This window comes from Canis lupus, chromosome 32, assembly GCF_048164855.1.
Source record: "Canis lupus baileyi chromosome 32, mCanLup2.hap1, whole genome shotgun sequence".
Lineage (NCBI taxonomy): Eukaryota > Metazoa > Chordata > Mammalia > Carnivora > Canidae > Canis > Canis lupus.
The window spans coordinates 12,182,455-12,199,654 of record NC_132869.1 but is presented as its reverse complement, the minus strand read 5'-3'; the positions used below and the strand labels follow the sequence as shown (position 1 = coordinate 12,199,654).

Below are 17,200 nucleotides of genomic sequence, written 5' to 3'. Positions count from 1 at the left end.
CGTTACTACTTCAAGAAATTACCTACGAAAAGGTTTACGTAAACCAAAAGACTTGGATCCCAAAGCGTTCGCCGATATAGATCTTGTGTCACCCTATCCAAATCTTTAGAACCCAGGGGTTGACCCTAAACCCATTGCTGTGGGTGCCCCTTGTACAGCTTTCTGACAAAAGAGGTACCTACTTGTGTGTATTGTAGCCATTGTATTAAAAACAAGATCTGAAAAGCCCACAAGTTGAAACAAAAATTTAAAAAGTCACCTCCTGGACGACCAACTGGCAAAAGCTACCAGGCATGAGGCTTCCTTCTCTTCCATCACACACTGCAGACATAATGCAACATAAAATGGGATTTTCACATTTATTTCTCAAATTTTAAAGAAGGAGGCAAGGGTCAACCACAAGAGTATTAAATGGGGAGTTGGTTCCTTCAATACATTGCTACTCTATTTTACCTCTATGGGGGTAGGAACGAATTTTACATTAATAAATGGTGCCACCTGCTGTCCTTACTTGTGCATTACATGACCCCAGCAACTGCCACCTCCACCCTCGAGTTGTCCCTAATTCTCTCTGTATCATTTTTGTGTCCACTAGTTGTTTTCTTCCATCACTTGTGACCCCAGGTGAATGGGTTTACAAAGTGCACATTGGTCATTTTCCATCCAAAGTTAGCCTGGTTTACCCCCGCCCCTTAAGAGAAAATGTTCCCCAAATCACTCTCATCTGAAAGCTAAAGTTGTAGAGGCAAATCCAAGCTCCTTTCATTGTCTAAAATGATGTAGTTGAAAAACTGAGAACAGTGTAACTAAATCTAGACTCTGGATACTTCCAGTCTAAGGCCAACCAAAACCACGTATCTTTAATTCTTCACCATTTAGTACATTTATTGTCTAGGTATCATGCAGCTTTGGAATTGTCGATGTGGGAATAAGCTGTAGGCTGTTCCCATGCTTCATGAATTAATCCCTCAGAAAACAATAGTCCTAGGTCCAGTACCAATAAAAGCGCTCATAGTCTCCAAACTAAGTAATTGCCAACCCAACCCCCAAATGCAGTTGACCCTTACATAAGTATTTCACCATCCATACACTATTTCACTTTTTATTCTGCTTATATATGTCCTCAACATACATGGTTGTCAGATTCTAAAATCATAGATGTCTAGGAATAGATGCATATAATTGTCTGTTTTGCACTATGCTCATTAGATCAGATTTTAAAATTCACCTAGGCTTAACATGCAAAAAGGTGCAATTTTAAGATCCTGGAAAACTAACAGGCTGGAGTAAACATTTGCTCATCAGTACAAATATTTATTGAGCACCTTTACATGCAAGGCACTGTGGGACAGCTGAGATCAACGCTTGCAGTTGGAAAACAGGATGGATCTCAAAACAATGCTTCCAAGACTGCTTTCGTATTTAACAAAATCTCTTCTAACAGTAGAGTTTGCAACGATAGAAGAATTCAGTAGAGCTTAGATTTGTCTCAAAATTCCCAAATCATCCCATGGTTTAGCCGCCTCACTCTCCACGCACGCCTCCATCACACTATTACTCAACACTTATGCATCTCTGTAGAGCAGTTCAGTCATACTTAATATACAATCATACCTCAGTTCAAGTTGTATATATCAAATTATTCCCCTCTTAGTTTCAAAAATGCATTTATTTTTTTACTTTTTCTCCAAATGGCAGTGAGAGAGTCTGTATAACTGTTTTAATTTTCTCTGTATCCAGCCATTTGCCTTCACGTAGTATTTCATTAGAGATAATACCGTAACATGAAGATTTGATGCCCTTACAAGCATTTTCTTCAAAATCAACAATTATGTGCAAGTAATGTATTCAGATTCTTGTTTATCCATCATTCTCTATAAAAGTACCCGAAAATGTGCTGCCTACTCTGTGCATTTTTTCATCCGGGCGTGAGGAATAGGGTTATCACCATTTTTCAGACCCGTCTTCAAAGTGCATTTGCCACTCAATTCACCTGATCCCATTCAATTATCTTAACCAGTATAATTAGAAGAGGGAAAAAACTAAAAACATACTACTAAACACTGCCACAAATAATATATGGATTATCTTCCTTACATCTGTGTTCAAAACATTTTCAAATTTGTTACAGAAGGGCTTCTCAGGTATTTCATCCATAGTTCTAGGGGAAAACCCTGCATTTACTATAAATTAACCCAAAGTAATTGGCGTGGTTTATATAAATGGACTTGATCTATTCGTGATCTTAGAGTAGTTTCAATGTCTAAAGAACTCCTTTAATAAAAATTTTTTATGAATCAGGATAGTAGTTAGTTAACATGTACCTTGCTTTAAGAACATTTATTGTCCTTAGCCCCTGAGACTGTGTTTATGTCTGGTTATTCTCTAAGGTAACATGTGTATTACCTTGCACACATTATTATGAGGCTAGCCTTTCTTCACTGTAGAACTTCTTGAGACAAACACTTGCTGTCAATTTGTATAAAACTTTGGAAGTCTTCATGTAAAACATGCTACAATTAGCAAAAATCTCCCCCAAATGGCATGTCAGAAACTTTGAAAACAGTAAGGAATTCCTATGATAAAATTACTTCAGTGACACCTCTCTCAAATGACTCAGGGCATTAGATTTCTCTGCTCAACTCAGCACAAACCTCCCAACACCAAATCCTGCTTTAATTATTATAACTGATTTATTTATTTCAAGTTATAACATTCTGCCTTCCACTCACCAAACTTCTTCTGTTCTTATGTCTAAAAAAATAGTCATTTTTCAAAAGCAGAAAAGGAAAGATATATATTTAATATATAAAAGAAAAGGCTAAATCTGACATAATTATATTCTTAAAAACATTCCATTTATTTACAGATGTATAAAAAGGCGAATTATTGGTCTACTGAGATCATGCTTCTTATAGTGTTAGGGTGAGAGCTCACTATCCTCCCAATTTCTCAACTCCTCTCACTCAACTACATCTTTCATAATCACACAAGTCATTTTCATAGATCAGTTTGTCCTGGGGTAAGGTTAAAGGGTAGGAGTTTTTGGAGATTTGAGATTTGTGTCAGGACTGCAGGATTGTTCTGAAGACTGAGCCCTCCTTCAAATTAGCCCTCTTAAGGTCTTGAAAATAACCATTATCTTGGGAGTTCGTAATGACATCTGCAGCCTTTCTTAAACACCTGGAATCATCATTTCCATCTTTGTACAACAAATCTTATGTCAAATATCTTCCCATCAAGAACGATTAATACCTGTTTATTTTCTTCTAAAAAAGGGAACAGTGTTCAGAATCAGAATGGTCCTTTTCCTGAGGATTATTCACTCACCTGCCTTCTCCTTGGCTGACCCTCAAAAGCCATAACAAGAGCCTTGGGAAGTCAGGAGGAAATGTGAGGACGAGGCAAGCAAGTTAATAATGGGAAACTGCTATACCTGGATTAAAGTACTAGGATCTCCAAGGACAATTATTAGCAGGGGAGACAGGTGCTGGACTCCTTGGCTAAGGCATTGAATGAAATCTGCTGGGTAAAGAGTGGTAGGGATCATGAGAAGCTGACAGGCACTCAATACCTACTTCAAGCTTCTTCAAAAACCTTTAAGGGAGGGAAGGTCGAATGCTGATGCACAGGTCTAGAAAGGCAAGTAGCAAAAAAACAACAAAGAATTTGCTCTTACTGCAATTTGCAAAGGAAATTTTTCCACCCTTTTACAATCTGCTGATTACCAGAGATACTAGAAAGGGTACCAACCATGGAAGTACTAATTCACTGGCTAGAACCATTTCAAAGCTGGTCTCACAACCTACGTCTGAAGATATGTTGAGTAGGATTTGGCATAAAGAAGGCGGGGGGGGGGGGGGGGCGAGGCGGGGGAGATGCAGAAGAAATAGCATCACCTAGGCACAGCCCAGGCACTGGAAGCTCTTGTGTTAGTGTTTCACAACACAAGCAAATCCTGTCAATGAAGACAGAACAGGGGTTACATTCCAAAATATAATTATTTAAGAAAGGCAAAATGCAGCAGCTAAATCCCAATCTATACATTTTCAGAATAGTGATTCTTGCCCCCAGGAGTTTCCAAGAGACCCCTCAAGTGCACCATGATTATTTACAAACTAGATAGGAAACATCATTTCTATACTCAATACAAATCTCATCTTCTAGGTTGAAAACTTCAGCCTTTGAGAAATCTATGAAAACAACTATACAAAAATATAAATATCTTTATCTTTACAGGCTGTCAGTCCTTCATACCCTGACAGCTAATGAGTGAAAAAGCTCTACAGATCATTGAATCCATGGTAGCAGATAATAAAAAATATATCTTGTGATTCAAATACTGCCTCATTTCCCTGGTAAAGAGTGCCTACTGTGACTTTTCTTTTCTTTACATCCTGTGCAGGTAATAGTGAATGAAACCTTCAAGCACCAGGAGGCTGGTTTGATTTAGGAAACATCCAGCCCCACAATTTTTGTTTTGGCCACTGTCTCTGGTCTGGGCAGGGAATGCTTTTCAGTTTAGCTGTCTCTTGAGTGATGGGATTTGTGAAAAGGGGAGGGCTCCCTCTATGCCTACTTCCAAAATATGTCTTCCAGGTAGAAATCCCTGGTACTGTGAAATGTCTTTTCAACACCCAGACAGTAAGGGAGAACTAGTACTTTCCTTAACATCTCAAAATAATCACTTTTGTAAAAGCATTCCTACTTTACCAGAAGGCTTGGATTTATAGTTGATTGAAAAGATAAGGGAATGGAAGCTACTTGGGATATGAAAGAGAAAATTTTGCTGAATGACACAAAGTGTTTCACTTTGGTATTCCATGGTACCCATCCTCTCTCCCACTACTCTTGAAACACCAACTAAAAACTCTCTCTTCTGAATCCCTTCACACAAGTGCATCACATTCCTTGGATTTCAGACTTAAACCACTTAAAACAAAAGCTATCCACTACAGTTCAGCCCATAGCAACTCCAAAGTCTCAAGCAGCTTTTTCTCTGGGAGGGAAGAACTAGGAACCACTATGGACCTAGAGTCTTGTTATGAATTCCTTGGGTAAGAGGGGCACCTCGTGTTCAGTAATGGATCACATCTTCTTAGAGAGGATGAGGAGACCCAGCACCACAAGTGAGGTAACACATTTTAACATGATCAGAATTTCATAGTAGTAATTTCTAATATCGAGGTCAGCACCCTACCCCCCTTTCTCTACCATCATCCACCACATCAAAGTCAAGGATCACAGTTCCATGACACAAATAAACAGATGCCTACAGAGAAAGGAGGTTTCCCTCATAGCCTGGCTTCTGCCTGAGGACAAGTAAGTTCATTTCCCTGCAGAACTTGGTGAGGCCCCAGAGTTGCCCAATTTGGCCACAACAGGTGCCAGTGTAGGCATCACCTTGCTCTCCCGGCATTCCTGGTCATTCCCTATTAAGTTCATTTTGTGTCCAACCGATCCAACTTTGGCAGCTACAGGTGCCAAACAAGGCATCACCTTGAGACTCTGACCATCTGCATCACTAGAAGGATTAGCTACTTTTAAACCTAGAGGTGCCAACTTTGGCATAGGCCTCCACAAAGTATCTGTGCTGCTGTTCTCTACACCAGCCTTCATGTGTAGGATGGGAGGCGAGGACACACTTTCAGGCTCTGCAGGGATGCCAGAAGTACTCTTCCCTCCATCACTGGCTTTCCTGTGGGAAAGGAGGGAATCCTTTATCTCCGAGTCAATAACAATCTTAAGGACATCTGGCTCAGAGGCTGGTTCAGCAAGCTGTTTTTCAGTCTCAGAAAAGTCATCATCTTCCAAGTGCAAGAGGAGAGGACTGACAGAGTCATTCTCCCTTTGCACATCAGGCAACTCTTTCAAACCACTTCCCAAGTGGCCAACCTGGAAAGTTGCTCGGTTACCAGAAGGAAGCTTACTGATAAAAGCCCGTCGAGCATCCCCTGTGAACTCTGTATCCATTGAGCTGGGCAGTTCAGCCAGGCTAACAGAGTCATCGTTTAGTTGCTGATTAAGAAAGGCAATCTCATTGAGTAGAGAAGTCAGTGTCTCATCAGTATCATCCTCATCTTCCATGTTAGTTAGCAGTTCACTGGGATCTAGCGCTGCTTCCTCTATAGCAGATGCTACCTTTCTCAGTTCCATCTCTATACTTGAGTCTTTGAGATCTTTCATCTTCAATTTATGAAACGTAGACTCCTTTGGCTTTGGTTTCTCCCGTCTAGATTCACACTCTTTCCACTTGTATTGAATACCTCTCACTTCACCAGAAATCTTTTTGGGTAAGAACTCTTGTGCTTCTTGCATACTGGAAACATCAACTATTTGTGGAAAACCAGAATCTTTATTTGCCAGAAAAACTGGTGTTGGACCCAATGCCATTCTGCCATCTCTATGGTTGCTTCTGGAAGAGATTCTACCTGAATCTTCAAAGGAGTTATCATCATTCCTGATAGTACTTTTCAGGTGGTCAGATGGCTTGCCATCAGGAACTTCATGAGAATATTTGCTGCCACCCATATCTACCAAACCTCCCTCTGTGGCCAATGATGTCACATTAACAATTCTTGGCATCATAAATAAATCGTCGTTTTCTGGGGGAGGAAAAAAATTTCATTTAGATCTACGTGGTAAGCATCCCTCTCTCATCCCACCAACCAGAAATCTCAGAGAGTTAGTCAAAATTCACCAGTTTACTTTTATCAAGAAGATGAAAGAAGTATTAGCTCTTCAAATTATGGACCTAGCCTGGGATGCCTAGGTGGCTCAGCAGTTGAGCATCTGCCTTCAGCTCAGGGTGTGATCCTGAAGTTCCTAGATGGAGTCCCGCATCGGGCTCCCTGCATGCAACCTGCTTCTCCCTCTGCCTACGGTCTCTACCTCTCTCTGTGTCTCTCTCATGAAGAAATAAAATCTTAAAAAAAAATTATGAACCTAGCCTAACAAAGTAAGTAAAAAAGTAGTAAGTAAAATCTAACAAAAGGACTCTACTATTCTTTGTTCTATTTAATTATTTTACATAAATGCTCCCCAGTGAACTCTTTATCCTGAGGCAAACCTACATCTTGATTCTGTTCACCAAATTAACTGCTACTCTGAGGGTAAAATGAAGCCCTAGAGGCAGCACTGTAAAAGAAAGGATGACCCCACCAGAATGAGTTTAGTAGTAGTAGTAGTGGTAAAGATGGCCCTTTTACCTTTTTTTTTTTTTTTTTTTTTTTTAATTTGAGAAACAGAGAGGCAGAGACATAGGAAGAGGGAGAAGCAGGCAGAGGGAGAAGCAGGCTCCATGCAGGAAGCCCGATGCGGGACTCGATCCTGGGTCTCCAGGATCACACCCTGGGCTGAAGGCGGCGCTAAACAGCTGAGCCACCCGGGCTGCCCATACTTTTAACCTTAATAGAAATTTAGGTGCCTAGAATCTAAATCACCAACTGAGACTTCCTCTTCAATTCTACTCCTCATCCCCAAAAGGGAGTAGTACTCAAACTGAATCAGGCTGGCAAAATAGGAGTCCACCATCTCCGAATATAGCACAAAACTGGTAAATACCAACATCAAAAACTAAAACAATCACTTCTTATCTTCCTTTTACTTTCGTTATCTTTTCGATGTTTTTCCTACTTAGAAATAACTAAAAATCACAAAATAGTTCCCAATCCCAGGTTAAAAAAAAAAAAATCAACAGAGCCACACATGTTCGAAAAAGAAAATGCAAATATAACAGATCTTTATCATCACGGCACACATTCAAAGGCTTTCTCTGTTGTGATATACCAGGGATAATTCTTTTTTGTCTGTTGTTTTTTGTTTTTACCAGGGGTAACAATTTTTCATTACCCATAGAGGACAACACTTACAACATACCTGATTGAGCCATAGCACTGGTGGCAACTTGAGGCTTCAGATCTGATTCTAAGAGAGGAGAAACAGTTACCACTGGTCCTGAGAATAAAGGACCTTTTAAGGTGAGCAACTGCCCTTGCGGAGTCATCACGATGTTGGCAGAGGTGTGTGGAGTGTTAGAAGGTGAGGTATTTTCTGTAAGGAGAATCAGAAATTAGTTAAAAATAAAAGATCTTCAATTACACTGATATAGCCTAAGAGTCTAGGAGATACCTCTAAAACCACACTCTGACTTAAAAGGCAAGAAGTAAATTTCAAATGTAGTTGGGGTACCTCAACTAGGAATTTACTTTTTGAAGCACTTTTCACTACATAATGGGTTACACTGTCCACTGATTCTCCTAAGGCATAGAACTTATGTTCAGGAAAACCCAACATGGAACCATTTTTTCCACGGAATGGTTCCAAAGGTCTTGACAGTGAATCCAGGATGAAGGCAAACACAACACAATTCTATCCCTACGCTTGCTTGCTTTTTTTTTTTTTTGCTTGCTTTCTTATATAGCTCTAAACAAAGTACTTCAAGTTTCTAGCCCTCAAACTTTGTTTTTCCATCTATGAAATGAGGTGAACTAAACTAAATGATCATTAAAATTCTTTCTTAGCAAATTTAAAACTAACTCATATTTTAGTATCCCTCAGTACTTTCTTAGATTTCCTGGTTCATACACTGGGCAACCCATAAAGTAAAAAAAAGATATACTATTCCATAAAGGTAAAAGAAGTTACATAGCCTCACTTCCAAAATCAATATAGAAGAGAACAACTTAAAACCAATTTACTTTGTTCCTGAACAGCAATTCGTTGATTGACAATCTGATGAACATGGTGCCTGACTCAACAAAATTAAAAAAATTTTTTAATTCCAAATTATTTGTCTCAACAAGACAAATAAAGACCCAAACTTCCTCAACTCATGAGAAGAACTGCAAGGAAATCAAGAGTTCAGGTGTAAAGTATGAAAGATGGCAGCTTAGAAAAATAACTCACTGAAATAGAATAGCATGACTACTATCAGAAGTAGGCCTTACAGGCTACCATAACTGGTAACTAAAATCTAATGTATAATGTAGTTAATGTATAATGTTAATGTACAATGAGGTTCTTTTTATACAACCTATCTTTAGTTCATTTAACTAAATCTAGAATTGTGGCCAAGAGAAGACTCCGTCCACTGAACTAAACTGATATTCACCTATACATTAAGGAAAGCAAAAAATGCCCCTCTTACCTGTGGCCTGGTCTCTTTTTCTGGAAAGAATCAAAGGTTTCCCCTTCCTGTTATTTATAAACATCTGTCCAAGATCTACAGATGATGCAGAAGATCCTTCCTGCTGTTTGCTAGTTCTGGGAGACACTTCAAACTCATCTGATCCCATCTTCTTTTTTCTTTTTTGTGCCTCTAGTGCTTGTTGTTTTGCATAAATATACTCTAGCTTCTTCAGGACCACTTCTTCTGTCTTACCTATAAGTTGACAGGGAATAAATGCCACTCTTTATATGACCCCACATCATAATGAGAAATAGAGTCAACTGAAATCCAGTTGATTTAACTATATTCCCCAAAACTATGGAAGGCAAGAGTGATTATAATCCACAAGAAATGTCCCACCCAATTAAAATGTAATTCTGTTAACTCTAGGAACCAAGCTGTAAACTAAGAAGTATCTGAAAAATCTACTGAGGATTTCCCTTCACTAAAGATGTTACACTCATTACCAGAGATCATTCACATATCTCACCTGAAAGAGATGATACTTTCCGTATCAAAATATTCCGTTTTCGAGTCAGAAGATTTTTCTGTCCTATCAACTTGTCTGCCTGATCCGTTAGTCCCTGAATTTCGCTGAATGCCTAGAAACAAAAAATTATCATGTGAATCAATTTGCTCTTTCTAAGAACAGGTAAGGCCTACACAACTTCTTCAATGAAAAAAATTTAATCTAATACTTTAGAAAACTTTCTAATCCCATTTAAAACCATTCTTAGCGGTGCCTGGGTGGTTCAGTCAGTTGAGCATCTCTCTTTGGCTCAGGTCATGGTTTCAAGGTCCTGGGATCATCCCAAGTCAGGTTCCCTGCTCATTGGGAGTCTGCTTCTCCTTCTCCATCTGCCCCTCATCCCCCACCCCCACTTGAGCACTCTGTCTCAAATAAACAAAATCTTTAATAAGTAAATAAAACAATTCTTAATGCTTATTGTTAAACTATAGGAGGTTTTCTTACTTATACTTCTAAGAATCATGATTATTTCCAAAGAGCATCACTGAGTGTTTCACAAGTGTTTCTACTACAAGGAGATATAAAACATTTCACACTGCTCAGATTTTAATAATCAACTTTAAAATCACCTCCTAGATTAAGTAAAATCTGGCTGAAATAACTGTTCTAGATGGATATGAATGCTTGCCTTGTACTCCTCCAACTTCTACTTAACAGTAATTTAAATGAAACTACCTTAGATACTTCAGATCTTCTTTTGAAATGACTGGCAACTGTTAAAAACTATGTTAAACTATCACTTATGTTGTGCTTTTCTCTGTGGTAAACTATTCTTCAGGTGCCCGGGTGGAGCAGTAGGTTAAGCATCCAACTCTTCGTTTCAGCTCAGGTCATGATCTCTGGGTCATGAGATCAAGTCCCATGTGGGACTCCACATTCAGCATGGAGTCTACTTAAGACTCGCTCCTTCTGCCCTCCCCACCATTTGCTCTTGCACTGTCTCTCTAAAACAAATAAGCAAACCTAAAAATATATATATAAAATGACTGGCAACTGTGAAAACTATGTTAAAATATCACTTATGTTATGCTTTCACTGTGGTAAACTATCCTTAGTGCTATGGAGAACACCAATGTAAAACGATTGTGGTAAACAGAGCTAACGAGCGTTTCTGACTTAATGGTGAAGATAGGTAGACTGGCTAAGAACTTGACATACTACTTTGACTTATCATGAGGGCTTTCCCCCCTAAGAGATTTGTTGGGTGTTCACTGGTCCACATTCATATGTTAAAATACAAGTGCTACTTCAATCTCTGTCTTAGGGTGAAGATTCTCTTAGATTATCTCTAGAAGATTCTCTTAGTCAAATTCTCATTTGTGGGTCATTTATAGAGAACACTTACCCTAGTGAGAATGAGACTTTTGGAAACCTTGGATGAATGAAGTAATCCCAATGTGATCTTCAATTTCTCAAAGAGATCCCTCATTTCACCACGCCGGCGACGCTCATTGGCAGTGTGTGTCCGGCGATAATAAGCAAAAGCTTCTGCTTCTTTCTGTAGTTTTTCACTCCAGTAATCAGGCTTCAGTTTTAGAGGAACTGGTGGAGCCTATCCAAACAAAAGATTGCCACCTAATTATCTTTCATTTGTACGTGCTCTTCCTCCATTCCAAAAGACACTGTTCCATACCAGATACCTACTGTCTTCGATCTGGACTAGTCTTTTTTTTTTTTTTTTTTTTTTTTTTTAGGAACCTTAGTGTCCAGTGAAACGATCTGGACTATTCTTAACAACCTCTTGATAATGGTCAACTATCTGTCTATCCTTCCTCCAAATCTAGTAACTTCAACAGTGTAAATCACTTCCCAGCTCAAATTTCAGTGGTTCTCAAATGAGGAAGAATTCAAGGAGAGGGAAATCTAAAAAAAGCTTATCCGTATAATTTATTATTAAAACTTGTTTCCAGGACACAAATCACATGAAAAATTTCAAAATCTTAACTGATGGAAAAGAGGTTTAAAATTTTCTTAAATGCCTTAAGACCCTTCACAATTTGGTAACTGATCAACTGCCTTTCTTCCTAAATCATCATTCTCTCCAACCATTCCAAAGTGCTAGAAGTTTCCAAAACACCCTATGCAAGCAATCTCATATCACCCTGCCATTACAGACTGTTGCCTGAACTTATCCCTCCCACTCTATCCTCCAAAACTTAACATCTGAAAGTCAAACTTTGTGTTTTTTCAGGAAAGTCTTTCTTGGCCCTTATTATGCCATAGGCTTTCTCTTATTTACTTTCATTTTTAGTAATTATCTACTAAAAAAAAATAGATGCACATAGGGTTTTAAATATGAACATTTGAAAAATTTATAATGAAAACCAACTATGCCCTACACATTTGTACCTAGACACTTAAAAACAATCACTTTGATTCTTTTAGAGGCTTCTTCTGGTCCTTAAATCTATAGTCTAGGTAAAAAAAACAGTAATATAAGCTTATTAATCTTTTCTATTTTCAATGCTATCTACTTTCTGCTATGCAGAAAATTTAGCTCACACCACTCTAACATCTCACAATTCAATCTTCCTAATATAGATACATCAATTTTAATTCTTTATTGATCCCTTTGCAACTTGAAAATAATTCTATCTCAATTTTTCATTTAATCAACACTGTATCTCTTTGTAAAATAAGGATATCAGCACTTGTATCCTTCTTCTTCCCTCTTTCACCTCCCAATTTGTCATTTGTATTTACACATTTTTCAAGATAAGTCTTCCATATTTTATTCGATTATGAAAGCTTGAAAAAAAATAATTAACAGTGGCTACCTTATATCAATGTGAATACCACTCATATGAAGTGAGTCATAATTACATTCTGTCTCCTATATAGTTTCTTGGTTTTGTGTTTTCCCCCTCTGATGTTTCTAACTATTTTGACACTATTGGCCTTTATCATAACCCTGATAGTACCCGAAAACTTGTATATAACATCATTGTCTTTCTAAAGTCAAACTCCTCATGCATCGGTATAGTATGGGAAAATAAAAGATACAATAGAGAAACTATCAAGTTTAAATATAGTAAGACACTACAAATGATTTGTATATAATAATGAGGGCACAATACAGGGGGGCTTATATATATAGGGTATTACGAAAATTCTTACATCTGAAAAATGTTTTAGAATGAATGAAAAAAATAGTGATATATGCAAAATGATTACAGTCATATAAATATATACCACCCAAAACCAGACCAAACCCAAACCAATCACCCCAGTGTTATCTGAAAATACTTGAATACCACTCTCCACCTCAACCCCATCTCCATCACTGTTTTATCACTTAAATTAAAAAGATGGAGTAACAAGTAGAAAATGGTTTAAACAACCAAACTCTCTACCATTCTTAGCCTAAGAATAAAGGAAAAAAACTTTGCTTTATTATGGTACCATGGTCATATACTGAAATACATCAAGGAAATCAAAGAGGGTTCATAATATACTAGCTACGTGAATTGCTAGCCATCATTCAGGGAATAATAATTAATTTTTTAGGTCACTGAAAACATGAGCCTAGACAAGAAAAAACGCCAGCCTTTTTTCACATCACACAATTAAGAGTATAGGATTAGTTTTCAAATAAGCATTATCAATTTTCATCAACTCCGTGCCCGTTTTTTTTGTTTTGTTTTTTAACTCCATGCCCATTTTATTTTTTTTCTCCATGCCCATTTTAATTCTTCTAAAATATTCTATTTAAAAGTAGAGAAGAGGGGAAAAGCATTTTAATAGTAAAATTTCATTAAGAAAAAAAGGTTATTTTAACTCATTGGTAAAAAAAAAAATCATAGCTAAGATAGTAAATGTTATTTTAAATCCTAATGACAAATATTATCAATTTTGTTGAGTAATTGTCATTAAATATATCGTAAATACCTTTCGACTCCTTTCAGCAGCTTTTTCATCTGTAGAGATGTGGGTACGGCACCTAGGTAAAGACAATATTTTCCAATGTCTTACTGAAATTCAGTAACCCAAGACCTATTTCACAGCTACACTAAACAAAACCATCCCAAACTGTTTACAGTATAAACAGCTTCCTTTTGCCAAAGTCTGATATGTGGCAATAAGATTTATTTTAACAGTATGCTTTTTTCTCTAAGTATACAAATAGTCCCTAAAACCGGAAATTATTTTTTAATCATGAAATATTTCATATATACAAAATTGTATAAATAAAAATGTATAATGAACATCTGGGTGCCTAGCACTTAGTTTGAGAAATAAACATTTCAAATATACAGTAGGTCCTTTTTTTCCATTTCAAATTTTTATTTAAATTCTATTTAATTAACATACAGTGCAATATTGGTTTCAGGAGTAGAATTCAGTGATTCATCAGTTACATACAACAGTCAGTGCTCATCATATCAAGTGCCCTCCTTAATACCTATCATCCATCTAGCCCATTCGCCACACACATTCCTCCATCACCCCACCCCCATAGGTTCTCTAAGAATCTCTTATGGTTTCGCCTTCTTTCCTTTTCTCTCTCCTCCCATATATTCATGTTTTGTTTCTTAAATTCCACATGAGTGAAGTCATATTGTATTTGTCTTTCTGACTTATTTTGCTTATCAGCACAATACACTGTAGCTCCATCCGTGTGGTTGCAAATGGCAAGATTTCATTGTTTTTGGTGGCTGAGGAATATTCCATTGTGATACAGCCCACCCCATCACATTTTCTTCCTTTCTTCTCATAGATGAAGATTCTCAAAATAAGGGTGTTTAAGAAAAAAAAAAGATTATTTATTTTGAGGGAGGAGGGGAGAGAAGGGAGAGAGAAAATGGAAGAGTATGGGTGGAAGGCAGAGGGAGAGAGACAATCTCAAGCAGACTCCTTGCTGAGCAGAGAACCCAACATGGGGCTCTATAGGATAACCCTGAGATCATGACCTGAGCCAAAATCAAGAGTCAGACATTTAACCAACTGAGCCACCATGGTAAAAATGAGTTTTTACCATGCATATCTTTGTATTTTACTAGGAATATATGTATCCCTAAACTGAAAATATTATGTAGCATTTTAAACATTATATAGTATATCTTTATCTGATTTCACTCAACATTATATCAGAGACAGTGATACACACAGTTCTAATTCAATCATTTTAACTGCTATACAGTGTTCCAAGGTGTGAAATTTCCAAAATTTACTTTTCAGAATTCTAAAAGTTGTTTAAGGTTGTTTCCAAATCTTCTCAATGGCAAACGATGCTACAATGCATAGTCCCATACTTGGCCCCTTGTACATATGTGTGAACTTTTCCAGATACATATATCTAGGAGTGTAATTGCTAGGTGGAAGAAAGGTGTGGAAGTCAACTTCAGTCATATCACACTACTCTCCCAACTGGTTTTAACAGTTTACACGTGTACCTGCAATATGTTTCATTGCTCCACAACGAGACACAACAGTACGATCACAAATCACAATTTTTGCCAATCTTATGGATGTGAATTAAATCACTGTGGTTTAATCTGTATACCCCTAATTACTTGTGAGATTAAATAAATTTATATGTGTTTATTGGCCATCCAGGTTTCCTCTTCTGTGAACTGCCTGTGATATCCATTACATTGTTACCTACTCCATCATTTTCTTACTAAACAATTATTTTACATCCTTGATACTACTACTAATCCTTTGTCAAACATGTACTGCAAATATTTTCCTTATAGTCTAAGTTTTGCCTTTTCATAGTTTTCATGGTGTAATGAAAGAAATTTCTAAATGTTTAACAATCTGTTCCTTTACAATGCATGCTGTTTGTGTGTTGCTTATTCTTGGCCCTGTATTCTCTCAGTCCACTGAGATGGTATCTTTCCATTTATTGAATTCATCTTCAATGTCATTCAGTAACATTTTATAAGTTTTACATATTTTTGTTACTATTATAAATGATATTTTTAGATTACATTTTTTTGTTTATTGCTATTGCTCAGAAAATCAACTTTAGTATAATCAACATATCCGGCAATACTGCTAACCTTAAGTCTAATTAATTAAATTGTTAGAAGATTTAAACCCTTTCAACCTTAACAAATAAGCAACTGAAGTAGCCTCCAAACAGCTGTGGAATGAAGAAAATTATACCTATTTCCCCATCCCTTGACTTTCTCAGCATCATCATGGATGAAGAATTACTCTATTACTCTTTCTCATTGCTGTTTTACATGGTGGTTAACGAGATAACAGGAAAAGCATGTCTGGCACAAAAGAAGGACTCCTATCTTCTTTTTCCATCTTTTTCTCTACCCCAATCCCTACTCAATACAAGGCTTATTAATACAGAAAATGGAATAAACTTTCCTAAGTCATCACACACTATTTTCATCTCATCAGCTGAACACATAAAAATTTTCCTATCTCACCTGTTCAACCAGTAAAATAACCAAATTCAGATTTTTTTTTAAAGACTTTATCTATTCATGAGAGAGGCAGAGACACAGCCAGAGGGAGAAGTAGGCTCCCCACAAGGAGCCTGATGTGGGACTTGATCCCCAAATGGGGATCATGCCCTGAGCCAAAGGCAGACGCCCAACCACTGAGCTACCCAGGCATCCTCCAAATTCAGAATTTAATGCCTATTCTTAAAAGATAAAGGAACTAACTTGTGTTGAGTAATCCACTTATGTCAATTATCCTAGTTGCACACATTATCTTATAAAACACTTCAAATTGAGGGCATTTTCCTCATTTCACAAGAAAAGAATCTAAGACTCATACAGATTAAAGACTTGCCCGAGGTTAAATAGCTACAAACAAAACTAGCATTTTAATACCCATGTGTCAGGCTCCTCCTAAAGCATAGATTATTCACACTCACACACGGTCTTCTAGTAATAACCAAGGCAAGTGAATTACCTCTAATTCCAGCTCCCTCCTCATCTACTAATCAGAAAAAAGCTAGAGGAATAAAGAAAGCAGATCAGTTACCCAAAGCTCCTAAGCAGAATATTTAATTTTGTTTATGGTCAGAAAACAACAATAACAAAAACCAAAAATCCAAAGAGAATGACTTACGGCTGTTTGAAAGTCTGTGTCTGGGCAGCTGTGGTCTTCATGTGGGCAACATTAATTTCCTCAGAGAGGTCTTCCACAGTCTCAATGTCCACCTGTTCCTCATCATCCTCAATGTATTCTACACAGTTATTCTGAAATAAAGCATTCCAACAGTAAATCAAGTCAGGGAAGCAAATACACCTAAACTTTTCAATGCTCCCTTTGTAAAACCAACCAGGACCAAATATCAATTTTATACCATGAATATTGATGATCCTAAACTTGTTCATTATAAGAAGAAATTAAATTATGAAAACATATGCTTAGAGGTAACAACGAAGTACTACATTATGAATCATAGATATATACTGAACAGACATCACTAGATTGAGTCTCAAGAGGGCTGTATTGATGTCTAGTGGACAAAATTCAGGTACAATTATATTAAAGCTTCATAAATCTTAAGATTAAATAGCAGTAAA

The 17,200-nt window shown here is 37.2% G+C and overlaps 1 protein-coding gene and 1 long non-coding RNA gene across 15 annotated transcripts in view; one reads left to right on the top strand and one right to left on the bottom strand.

Moving 5' to 3' along the window:
• LOC140622839 (uncharacterized) overlaps nt 1-17,200 on the top strand; it is a 37,135-nt gene that overhangs the window by 1,298 nt on the left and 18,637 nt on the right. The window contains exons 2-3 of one of the 2 annotated variants that reach the window (XR_012022506.1): nt 7,832-7,979; nt 9,560-9,821. This is a non-coding gene — a long non-coding RNA (uncharacterized lncRNA). The remainder of the gene's footprint in view (nt 1-7,831; nt 7,980-9,559; nt 9,822-17,200) is intronic. The other variant, XR_012022505.1, reaches the window with a different exon arrangement.
• MGA (MAX dimerization protein MGA) overlaps nt 346-17,200 on the bottom strand; it is a 173,996-nt gene continuing 157,141 nt past the window's right edge. For all 13 annotated transcript variants that reach the window (XM_072808577.1, XM_072808576.1, XM_072808585.1 and 10 more), the window contains 7 exons: nt 16,740-16,870; nt 13,587-13,638; nt 11,044-11,250; nt 9,660-9,771; nt 9,149-9,382; nt 7,879-8,052; nt 346-6,605 (listed from right to left, as the gene is read on the bottom strand). In XM_072808577.1, the coding sequence (XP_072664678.1) occupies nt 5,329-6,605; nt 7,879-8,052; nt 9,149-9,382; nt 9,660-9,771; nt 11,044-11,250; nt 13,587-13,638; nt 16,740-16,870 (2,187 nt within the window). In that variant the 3' untranslated portion in view covers nt 346-5,328. The remainder of the gene's footprint in view (nt 6,606-7,878; nt 8,053-9,148; nt 9,383-9,659; nt 9,772-11,043; nt 11,251-13,586; nt 13,639-16,739; nt 16,871-17,200) is intronic.